At 31.9% G+C, this 11,953-nt stretch overlaps 1 protein-coding gene across 2 annotated transcripts; it reads right to left on the reverse strand.

The window, feature by feature from the left end:
• Nucleotides 1-231: 231 nt before the first annotated feature.
• LOC143234368 (alkylglycerol monooxygenase-like) lies at nt 232-11,680 on the reverse strand. 2 transcript variants are annotated; one of them, XM_076471676.1, is made up of 5 exons: nt 11,504-11,680; nt 9,013-9,108; nt 5,642-5,708; nt 3,104-3,220; nt 232-505 (listed from the first exon to the last, which is right to left on the reverse strand). In XM_076471676.1, exons 1-4 carry the CDS (start codon nt 11,525-11,527, stop codon nt 3,123-3,125), a joined length of 285 nt encoding a protein of 94 aa, XP_076327791.1. In that variant the 5' UTR covers nt 11,528-11,680; the 3' UTR covers nt 232-505; nt 3,104-3,122. The 2 variants fall into 2 exon arrangements, with proteins under 2 accessions (XP_076327791.1, XP_076327792.1); XM_076471677.1 differs by lacking the exon at nt 5,642-5,708.
• Between the last annotated feature and the right edge of the window lie 273 nt (nt 11,681-11,953).

Below are 11,953 nucleotides of genomic sequence, written 5' to 3' on the forward strand. Positions count from 1 at the left end.
TAGAAAAAGTGATTAACAATTACATTTATAAGTTCTTACTTGTTGTTCATAATAACTCCGATCGTCATTTGTGTAATAAAACAGTACATCACTCCACCAATTACCGTCAGCTGGCTTAGTTCTTAAGAAAAGAAAATAACAACAACAAACATATTCCTTTACACTAGTTATTTAAAAGATGTTATTAGAAGCCCATATTTATTTTTATTTAATCAAATATTTCAAGTTAAATGTTATACAGCAAATTACAAAGAAATCATTATTTTACAAATAATTGTATTTATATGTAATAAATAACTTCAGTTCGATAAACATACGAAACATATCAAAAGTTATTTACAATTTCGAATTTTCAATATTAAAGGCACCCAATGCAAATATAGACTAAACATTTGTCAGAGAAACCTGGAAGTCAGGTACAGCTGTTCCTAGGTTTGAACTCGTATTTCTCAGAGAGAGAACAACTGGCTAGCAGCTCCCGCCGTCATAAGGGCTTTGTCTGAATCTTTTAACGAAATAATGCTTTCACTGTCACTTTTATAACATCCTCATGGCTACAAATGTGGAGAATATTTATACTCATATTCTTCACGTCACGAACCTATCAGTTAATATCCGCTCTTGATAATTATTATATCAAACCCAAGAAATGAAAGAGTCAGATGAAAAGCAAATGACTTATTTCTAAAAATATATGAAATTAAAACAAAACAAAAAACTACAACATAAGACTTTCCAGTTGACGCCATTCCTTCATTTCTCGGCGGTTTCACTTGAAACTTGGTATTACATCTTGGTACAACACATAAAAATACCTCATATGATCTAGGCTTTTTTATAGATTTTAATGGGTCAAAATGAAAATAACACAAAAATTAATATTTCGCGATCCTGTGCAATCACATTCACAATAATCAGAATTTAAATTTGCAAAATAAAATGTTCATTCCTCTAACACACGAATACAAAAATGCTGAATTTGTCGGTTTAGCGTCTAAAAGACTCGAAACTGAGATCACAAAAGAGCATAATTTAATGGTTTGAGGTTAATTATTCAGCCATATTTTGATCAATTTACACGGGATTTTGAATCTCACACAGTGACATTGAAAAATGGAGGATTTACCATTTTTAGTAATTGTAGAGAAAAGATCCATAAAAAAGCAAATTTTTAGGTTTCTTAACAATTATTCCGCTGTGAGATTACACCATTCTTTGTCATTTTAGTGTGCCTAAAGATTAAATAAACCCATAATTTTAGTGCTTTGGGTCAATTAATTAGCCTTTATTTGACAAAATGTCGTGATATTCAGGATGCTGATACTCTTTCTAGCTTCCAAACACGTATATAGATAATTTGAAGTTTCTTCTTTTCCTCACTTTTCAGCATGGTAGGCACGTGTTAGGGTTTCCTTGAACTATTCATGTCTTTTTAAATCATACGATTTGGTACAAGGATACTGCTTTCCTTGTTCCAAGCAGTGATATGGGCAGTTTTAGATTTTCTTTGTTTTTCATAATTTTTATATCAAATCTGGATTGCGAAATGGATATGTTAAATTCACTCGCGAATTTTGGCCTTGTTAATTTATTTTATGTGACTATCTCACTTCTCCTTTGCTATTACGTATAATATTTTACGTTTTTAGGTATAGAATATTGACTTGGAATATTCCCCAATTATATTTATCAAACCAGTTAGTTTTTAAATTTTGGACTGAATTAGTAGATTAAATCCGAGCTTCAATGGGTCAACAAGTCATTAGCTGGAACTAATTTTACCAAATTTTTATAAGAAGGTTGTATAATTGTGTTTAATGCAAAGCGTGCTTTAACAGTTACTATGGGTAATTTAAGCTGTAATTTATTCTATTTTTTTCGGAAATAAGCAAATTACATTACAAATCGCGGGTTTGAATCTTCGTCAGCGAAAGTACTAGTACTTTTAGCTCTGAAGGCATTATAATCTAACGGTCAATCCTACTATTTGATGATGAAAAGTAGCTCAAGATCTGGCGGCGGTTGGTGTTGATTAGCTGCCTTCCCTCTAGTCTCTCTATGAATCGCAAATTTTTAATAGTAGTTTGTCTCTAATAATAAGAATTGTGTTTGATATAACACATGGTGTTTAAATGGTGAGTAATTTGTGCTTAACAATAAAGAAAACAAATCTTTAAGGCTGAAATACAAATTCAAATTAAAAACAATGTTAATGAAGACTAAGAAAACAGAATCTAAATATGTTGGTCGATACATATATTCTGATTAATTTTAAGCAATCTCCATACATATAAGAAAAATGTGATTGGACAACAACCAATGGTATATAAATAATCACAAGCACTCCATTTGTGTTATTACAAATCGCAAAAAAATTCTGCATGTTTGTAACACTACAATAATTTTGTATAGTTTGGAGAATACGATTTGCGTTTTTGCGAAATAACACAAGCTTTATGTTAATTTGTTTTCTTGAAATAACAGAATGTTTGTATTAATGTACAACAAAAAGTGTTTACAAACTTGTTTATACAAACCAGTAGCTAAAGCTTCTTAAATGACCAAAAAATCTCCACCATTGTATTTAGAAATAAATAGGTATTGTTATAATTAATAATATAACTAATATTAACAGTTTATTTATTTCTTATCTATTCATTGTCATTTCAGTAAGTTGAAAATTTTGTTAATATTCAACTGGTTGTGTTGGTTACATGATTTGTTATGTACTAGTATAGATGTATATTTGTATTTTATGTTTACTTGACTTTTGAGTTCTTTTCTGACACATTGCATGTGGGGTCTTAGTCCTCTCAGATTGTAAACAAGAAAAAAATTGAAAAACAATTGAACAGATTACACGAGATCAAGGTTATATTTAAATTGTCCAGAATATTCTAAATATAACATAATAAACAAACATTTCAACTACTTTTATACGTGTTCACTCTATTTTTTTATAGTATCTAAACTCAGTATACTATAGTGTTTTAGCCGTAATATTTGTTGTTATTTTTTGTTTAGTGATAATATTGTGGCAGAAGATGTATGACTGAGAACATCTGTTCTTTACATTATTAATGCTATCTTCTTACATACATACTTTATGCTGAATAGAAAGGTCACCAAAGAAAATCAACAGCATATAAAAGTGAATGTTGAGGTACACTATGCGCCACGTAGGTAGAGGAAGATCGTATTTTACTTGTGGGCCATGAACCTTGAGCAGTAAGAAAAGAAACAACAAAAACCTTAGACTAAAATAATTTAGTTTTAACGACTACTGATATTATAAACAAGTCATGTGAAGTTAAAACACATTAGAAAGAGTAAGAGAGGCATGATCTATAGATCAGTTGCTTCTGTTACTCTATATTACGGTTACGCTGACAATAAACTGAACAAGACTTCCTTAACTAGTATTTATATATTTTGAACGCTACATGTTGCTGTCGATTAAATCTTTTGTACAAGACCATAACTCATCCGCTCAGATTGGAATTGTAACAAAGGAAAGTCATTTACAAGGTAGTATTATTATAATTTGAGGTCGAGATGCTATTATTTTCTTGTTACTAGAGTCATATCTCTACCCACTAAAGAAAGATATATTAAACAACAGATATAAATGTATAGTTTGTTTCGCTCAGACTACTTTCCATAAGAAAAACCACAATAATTTCTACTTATGTTACCAACAGACCATATTATATGATTTATAAAGTAAGAAACCTATGCATAATAACCCGTAGTTAACGTTTTGTATAAGTTAGATAGATAGACTACTTCACGTGTAACTTTATAAAGTGAAAAGGGTTGAAACATTTTCTTACGTTTAAGAAAGAAAACTAACACATACACTGATACATATATATATATATATATATATATTTGGAATAGTCAAAGAGAAACAAACATGAAACAGTATCAACATAATTAAATTTTTCTTTACTCACTTCCAAGAGTAATATCATGCGAAACAATTTCTGAGTAGCTAACCTCATTTATTATGACATTGAACATACACTGTGCAGTGGAGCAGAGTTTGATTTAGCAATCTCTATTTGATGAAATGTTTAATTGGACTTTTTATAATAATTCAACTATCAAATTAGCCTTTACTTTCATAATAAAAAAAAACTAAGATATTTTAATTAACATAGCAAACTTTTTATTTTATAAAGAAACTTTACAAAAGCGAATATCTCTACGAATAAAGACGAAAGAGTGAATTATATTGATAGAAATTATGAACACTGACTAATGTTTTTCAAAGGAAAGTATCGACTACTGTGTTGTTTCAAACTGTTCACTGGTCTAAAACATTAATTTTAAGTTAATCTCAAAACCTTAAAAATGATAGGCATCCATTCAGTTCTTGTGTCGGTATCAAAAAGACCACTGAATAGGTGCAAAGTCCTAAAACATTAGAGCCTTCATTAGTTACCTAGGGACAGTAAGCGTAAAGAAATGATTTTCACACACATTTATGAACAGAGCTAAGACTAGTAAACAGCATTAGCGACAATAAGAAGAAAAAAGCCCATATAAAAAAATTAGTAGTGCCAAGATACATTCGTGAGAAGACAAAATGCTCCAAGTCAGGTTAGGTTAAAAATAAAAACATTATATATACACTGATGTGAGTGGAATAAACAGCTGCCGTGTTTGTTCACTGTTTCTTAGGCTTGTATCGATAATGTTATGTTACAACACGTTTATGAAGTTATCGTAAACTGAAATTCCTGACAAAGTATAAAAGTTGTTACTTCTTTAAATTGTGAAAAAGTGACGAATAATTTTTGAATCTAACGCATGAATACTTTTCTGAGTATGATGTTACTGCCACGGGTTGAACGGCTTGAGTTTGTGAAGTCTCTCGACATTATTCCCATAAATAATTAAATTTACTTTAGAAGGAATGAAATAAGCAAAGCATTCAACACCACCACGGTAGGTTAAAAGAAATGTAATCCAAGATATTTATTGTTCAAAATGTTATTAGGGTTAATCTTCAAGAGATAGCTAAATATGAGACTGATGACGAGCAGTTGAATATTAATGGTCGCTGTATTTAAACTGAAAAAAAACTATAAAATACGATGTGGCACATTAATTACGTTAAGGTCTATATCTGTAGTTTGCACATCTAAATACTCATAAAGTTATTTTAAGTTAACGCGTTCTTTAAACTATGGAGGATTTGTATCTACTCGAATATAATTGTTTTCTTTCATCAAGGAAAATATACTCTATCATAGGAAACGTATAACCTTTATATGGTTTCAAACTACTTGTTCAATTTCTCAAAATATTAGTCCAAAAATCAAGTTTTTTAAACCTATAAAATTTCTTAGGATCTTAGAAGGGACTGGAATGGTTTTTGAAGGGTTAGATCATAGCTTTTAAGTCGTTATGAACTGTCTAAGTATTTGGAAAAACGACAGAAACAATTACCACAGGCATCTACCAAACCCTGTTAACAGATACTTTTCAGAATGGCAGCAACTATTCATACCAAGGATAGTGCTACACCATATTAGACAGTGGTCTATATAACTATTTATATAGCCATTTGCAAATACTTTAGGAAGGTAAGTGTTAATATATCTCTCTGAATAATAAATTGAACTCTTCTCACCATGGTGCACACGATGATGGCTAGGGGTGTTTAACATATACTCTAGTAGTTCCAGCTTGTCAAACAGCTGAAATAAATTAAACACTTAATCCTAAACTGAACATCCTTTGATGTTTCCAAACTGTTTACAATAGATATAATAATCAAATTATAAAATAAAAAAGAAACAAAGTTACTACTTCAATTTCTTTTTCTTTTTCTTAGAATAAAGCCACGTCTAAAAATATTGTGTATCTGTCACGAACTCTGAGTTTTGGCGTTGTAAGCCCGTGCACTTATCGCTTTCCAACATTGTTATTCATCACATCCTTGAACCAGTTACAATCAAATGTTGATTTAAAAATTTGGGATGAACTCTGATGCCCTTACACCTTCTTCCTGGCCTTACAATACAAGAATTGTATCTCACATAACCGTGTCTGTTCGATCTTATTTATTTATGCATTTTATGAAATTTAAGTTTTCTATTATATAAGAAACCAACGACAACATAAAACCTTACAAACAATTTCCGTTACATCCTCAACGCCATGGTTAAAAAATATTTATCATCTTATGGTCAACGGGAAAGAACCCCCTGTTTTGTCACAGACGTTCAAATACACTCAATTCTCTGTTTTGCAACAAATTCCTCCCTTGTTAGGCAGTTTTCAGTACATGATTCATTCGAACCAATGTGTCTCGAGAGAAGCTGCTGAACTTGTGATTTATATCTGCATAAAATATTTTTGTACATTTAATTGAGATATGTGCAACTTGTTTGCAAACACTGTTTCAAAGGGAAGAAGTGATCTGTGAAGCTTGACATGGTAGCAGTAGTTTTACACATCACTGAAGGAATTTAGACAGTTTTACATCCAAATATGTGTATATATTTGTTTGTTGTTGTTTTTTCCAATTTTACGCAAAGCTGCTACATGATGGATATCTGCGCTAATCATCCCTAATTTAGCAGTGTAAGACTAGAGTGAAGGCAGTTAGTCATCACCACCATTCAACTCTTGAGCTACTCTTTTACTAACGAATAGTGGGATTGAACGTCACATTCTAACGCCCCTACTGCTAAAAGGACGAGCATATTTGGTGTGATGGGAATTGGAACCCACGATCCTCAGATTGAGAGTCGAGTTCCCTAACCACCTGGCCATGCCAGGCCCAATATGTGTGTGTGCTGATCTTTCGTTCTCTAAGTTGTTTGTTCTGTTTAATATGCTATAGAAAGGTATTTTTGAAATTGATGTGATCCTCACTTCGTTGTTTCATTATAAGATTATTCTCTTACTTCTAAGATACAACTTGATATTCCTCCAATTATAAGATGATTGTGACGGCTATGCACCGTTCGTATGTTTTGGAATTCGCCCTAAACTAAACACGTTTGTGTTAATAATGTTGCCTTTTTCTGTCATGACTAAACGTCACAAATCGTTGAAATAACATAGAAACACCGATTTTTTTATAAACGTCAATTAACTTTTCGCATAAACCTTTCTTCAAGCAAAATGTTCTACAATTCCCTGTTATCACAAATAACAACTTGTTTGTTGCTAAGCGCAAAGCTTCACAATTGGCTGTCACTACTTGGCCCGCTGCGGGTAGTTGAAACTCGATCTTTGTTATTATAAACCTCAAGTTTAGCGTTTAATCTTTAGAAGGCACTTTGTCTGAACACTTGCTGGTGTCTTTCATTTCATATTATTTATACAAAAACAACCTAAAGCGCTTTTTCTTTTTAAATAATGATAAGTATATAAAATATTTTGATTTAAACATTAATTTTCTGGTGCAAAATGCAAAGTCATGAAACTTAATTATGTAAAAATTGTATAACGTATAAAAATACTTGATTCGAGCTGTAAAGACATTTGATAAAACTTGATTTAATTTTTAGTTAAGCCAAGTATTTTAATTAAAGTTTGTGCTCTCAGTTACCAAGCGATAATTCTCCTGTGACATAGCGGTATGTTTGCGGACTCTCTCCGCTAGAAACCGGATTTAGATACCCACAGAACACAGAGAGATTGTCGTGTAGCTTTGTGCTTAATTCTAAACAAAGAAATAAACCAAGCAATAAATATGAGCACTAACAAAACTAAAAGTGGGGTTTCGAAGACAGTAGACAAAGCACAGGTAGTCCATTGTGTGGTTTCGTGCTTAACATGAAACAAATGCAAACTATAATCTATGCATATATAAGAATTAAAAGTGTATACGCATTTAAAACTATGAGACAACTGCCTATATATAACGCAGAATGAACTGTTCAATTATTACTGAAGTACATTTCTTAGCTCACCAAATTCACAGCACACCCTACCAAATTTTGAACTACTCTATCATAACAGTAAAATTTCGCTATTACTCTTATACCACACAGGGCCTGGCATGGCCTAGCGCGTAAGGCGTGCGACTCGTAATCCGAGGGTCGCGCCAAACATGCTCGCCCTCCCAGCCGTGGGGGCGTTATAATGTTACGGTCAATCCCACTATTCGTTGGTAAAAGAGTAGCCCAAGAGTTGGCGGTGGGTGGTGATGACTAGCTGCCTTCCCTCTAGTCTTACACTGCTAAATTAGGGACAGCTCGGTGCAGTGGGCTAACAACCTACTAACTTAAATCCTTGTTGAAGAATCCGCAAGCAATTGCGGCCCTATGTTCCTAGATGGAATCTAATGGTGATAACTAACTAACTAACTTATACCACACGTACGACCATAAAATATGGAGCGCAATTTTTTGGCAACGAGACGAAAACAACTGATCTTCCAACCTACAGACCGGCGTATTAACCACTAAGTCATATTGGATTCACATTTTGTCTTAAACACTTCGAATATACCTTTTATTTTAGTACAAATAAAAAACAAAGTGGTATAAGTAGAACCAGTTAATACACTGATGAACTAAGAGAATCATAAACTGTGTTTTAGCCAAGTATTTCAGATTGAGTTGAAAAAAGAATGAATGTAATGGTTCAAAATGCACATACGTGCTTTCATCTTGAAATTTCTATTTTTAACTTTAACAGAAATCAAACCTACTTCTCTGTTATCTGTTATACATGAAAGGAATACGAACATTGATACTTGATAATACAATGGTGTTGTGAGACCCTGTATTTGGGTAGCTTGTTTTAGTTTTAAATTACAAAAACACAAAAACGAAAATAATTACATTGTCAGATTTACCGAATATAGCTACTTCTTATATATGTATTGTTTAATAACTTTAAAGCCTGTTAAATATGAAAGCTTTATTCTACATGCAACTTTAAGTTACAACAATTAGTTATCTGAGCTATACTTCATTATAAGGATAGTCAGATGTATAGATTCAATAATAACTTAACTACTTCAGGAACAGATATACTTACCCGAGAGTGTATCCAGACTTGATAGAGAAGGTTGAGCTCATAATGTACCAAAAATACAGCAGGAAGAATACCTAACGCCAGTGGAAGGTAGAATATCTAAATAAAAGTTAAAATACGTAAAATAAATACAGAAATATATAAAAATAAACTTTAGTAATCATTAGGTATAATAAGAGGCTCTATACACGTTTTGTCCATTGAATCTGATCACTAGTTAAATAATTATATATGTATTTGAACTGAAAAATTAAAAAAGAATGGTAGCGAACGTCTGATTTTGATTTATTTTACTGCCTTTTAAGACCAGAAATCTTAAATAATGTATATATTTCTATTCCGACAACGAAATAAATCTCATTATTACATTTAAGATTATTACGATGAGAAACCCATCAGTTACATCTAGCTGATGTACCGATTTTACTGCTACCTAGAGAACAGATAAGTAAATAAATTCGTTACATATGTTAATCCGATTGTAGTACTATATAGAAGTAAATAGAAAAAAAAATGAATTGATGTCATAAGATTGTCAGTTTGAGTTCATCTACGCCTCATTCCTTCCTAAAGACTTATATATAGGTTGTAATAACCCAAGATCTGTTAATTTACTCTTTTCTTATTTAATTTAAGATCTTTAAGTGACAACGTGTCATATAGGTAATCAATATATATAAATATTTGAACATATTAGAGTTGTCCTAGGAACAAATTAAAGACTGACAATATTATTCTATTAATATTTGGGTCGAAAATTCGCACTAGAACGTCTTTTATTATTTTCATTAATATACATCACACTGAAGACAACTCTTTGCTTTCAACTTTCTGTGTCCTTGACAATGTTAGTCTCTTTCAAGTATGAAAAGATTAAGTGCAGATGCACAACTTCTTGAGGATGTGGTGATCAGTTAAGGTCTTCAAGATATGCAGTTTCTGCAACCACTGGTACACCATGTTGTGCACATTCAATCACTCCTTTGGCAAGTAATTCATTTTTTTTAGTTTTTATTATCACATTGTTTCCTCTGTAGACTAGAATCCTTCCAGCACAGCAAAGCGTTGTTTTTTCAATATTTTCTTGTTTTCGGAAAGAAATAATTGTTTTTTTTATTCACATAGTTCAATCTTTTTACGAATTCTTGATAGAAAGGATGATTTTTGCCTTGGTGTTTTTTAATTACTTCGACAGAAGCTTTTTTCTTCTAGCATCTATATTATTCTCTGACATAATTTTAAAATTTCACCTTAATTTGGCTTCTCCTTTTTCCTTTAAGATTGGATATAATTGAATATAAGTAAATTAATTCATCAACCATTTGAAAATCACTTAAATTTTTCGCGTAGACATTTATATTACAATACATCTGCTCGTTAACTCTGTAACACTGATGGTGTAGGTACTAATATATGTTGTTATCTATCTCATACCTGTCATAACAGATCATTCTCCATAACACATCAGGATTTCTTTGCAACTTCTAAAGAAGCTATACCAGAGTATCTCTTGCCATTTACTTACTAGAATGAGGCCCAGCATGGCCAAGCTTGTTAAGGCGTGTTACTCGTAATCTGAGGGTCGCGGGTTCGCATCCCCTTCGCGCCAAACATGCTCGCCCTCCCAGCCGTGGGGACGTTATAATGTGACGGTCAATCCCACTATACGTTAATAAAAGAGTAGCCCAAGAGTTGGCGGTGGGTGGTGATGACTAGCTGCCTTTCCTATAGTCTTACACTACTAAATTAGAGACGGCTAGCACAGATAGCCCTCGAGTAGCTTTGTGCGAAATTCAAGAAAACAAACAAACTTACTAGAATGACTGTTTGTTTCTGGTGTTTGCCATTCTTGTTACAAACTTATTCTCAAAGCCTCTGAAAATGAGTCTTCTTAATTGTGGATTGAAAGTTATGTGAACTGAAACTAATGTGTATTCTTTGTTGTATAGAAATGACTAAGTATTTCAAAACTATGGCTATAGAAGTAAATTAAAAATAAATTTCTTTGGGAATATGTGGATTTTATCATGTAATATGCTTCATATAGCTTACAATGTTACAAGTATTCTAGCAATTATATGTCAATGCTTGAATACGAACACAATTGGATACAGGATTTTGTTTTATATCTAAGGATGGTAGGATATTAGCATTTAGCCAAAATAAAATATTAATGATATCAATCAAATTTTTAGTAAAATATACATATATCTAGCTGGTAACCAGTTATTCTTATTTGTAAAGTCCACTCTTATTTATGGTTTTACTGAAGTGAATATGTACACATAAACAAGATCTAAAGCTTTTCATGTTATGTCTCAAGATCTCTGAAGAAGGCTTAAACTAATATCTCTCATTTTTGGACAATAAGTATGCAGAGAAGAAGAAAAATGCTTTAGTCATTCAGCTACTACATATATACAATTATTTTCACATACATTTTTCATATTTCTTATCTCTAACTAGCACAATGAAAGCTATAAAATGTTCTTACCGAAATTATGTAAACGTTAAACATAGGCTGTCGAAATGCGATCGTTATGTTAAATTCTTCAGACTGGTGGTGGATTAGATGAACAGCCCACAATATATTGATCTCTGTAGAATAAATGTGATTAAAAAAACTAATTTCTATAACTAATTATCAAATCATTGTACCTTTTCTCCCAACAATATATGTTTCATACCTTTAGAACTATGTGTTAATTTCGTACTATCGAACAAAATAACACAAATGTTATTATTTTCAAAATACGGTTTACTTTAAAATTCACTCTTCAGCTTGAGCCTACTCATACGATTTATTTTATATATTTGTTTAAAACTGAAAACCCCTATTACTGTTCATGCAGCACCTTACTGTCTGTGACTGGTCAGATTGTTAGGGCGCTCGACTCACTGTCTACCAGTCATGGGGCTTAAATCTCCATTCCACCATACATGC

Source organism: Tachypleus tridentatus, chromosome 12 (genome assembly GCF_004210375.1).
Source record: "Tachypleus tridentatus isolate NWPU-2018 chromosome 12, ASM421037v1, whole genome shotgun sequence".
Classification (NCBI taxonomy): domain Eukaryota; kingdom Metazoa; phylum Arthropoda; class Merostomata; order Xiphosura; family Limulidae; genus Tachypleus; species Tachypleus tridentatus.

Excerpts from the sequence above, each read along its gene's own strand:
- LOC143234368 (XM_076471676.1), bottom strand. The coding sequence starts at position 11,527 with ATGTTTAACGTTTACATAATTTCG. Across the intron at positions 5,709-9,012 it reads AAGTCTGGATACACTCTCGG|CTGTTTGACAAGCTGGAACT; the intron begins GTAAGTATATCT and ends AATTTATTTCAG. Across the intron at positions 3,221-5,641 it reads CCATCATCGTGTGCACCATG|GTTCATGGCCCACAAGTAAA; the intron begins GTGAGAAGAGTT and ends TTACTGCTCAAG.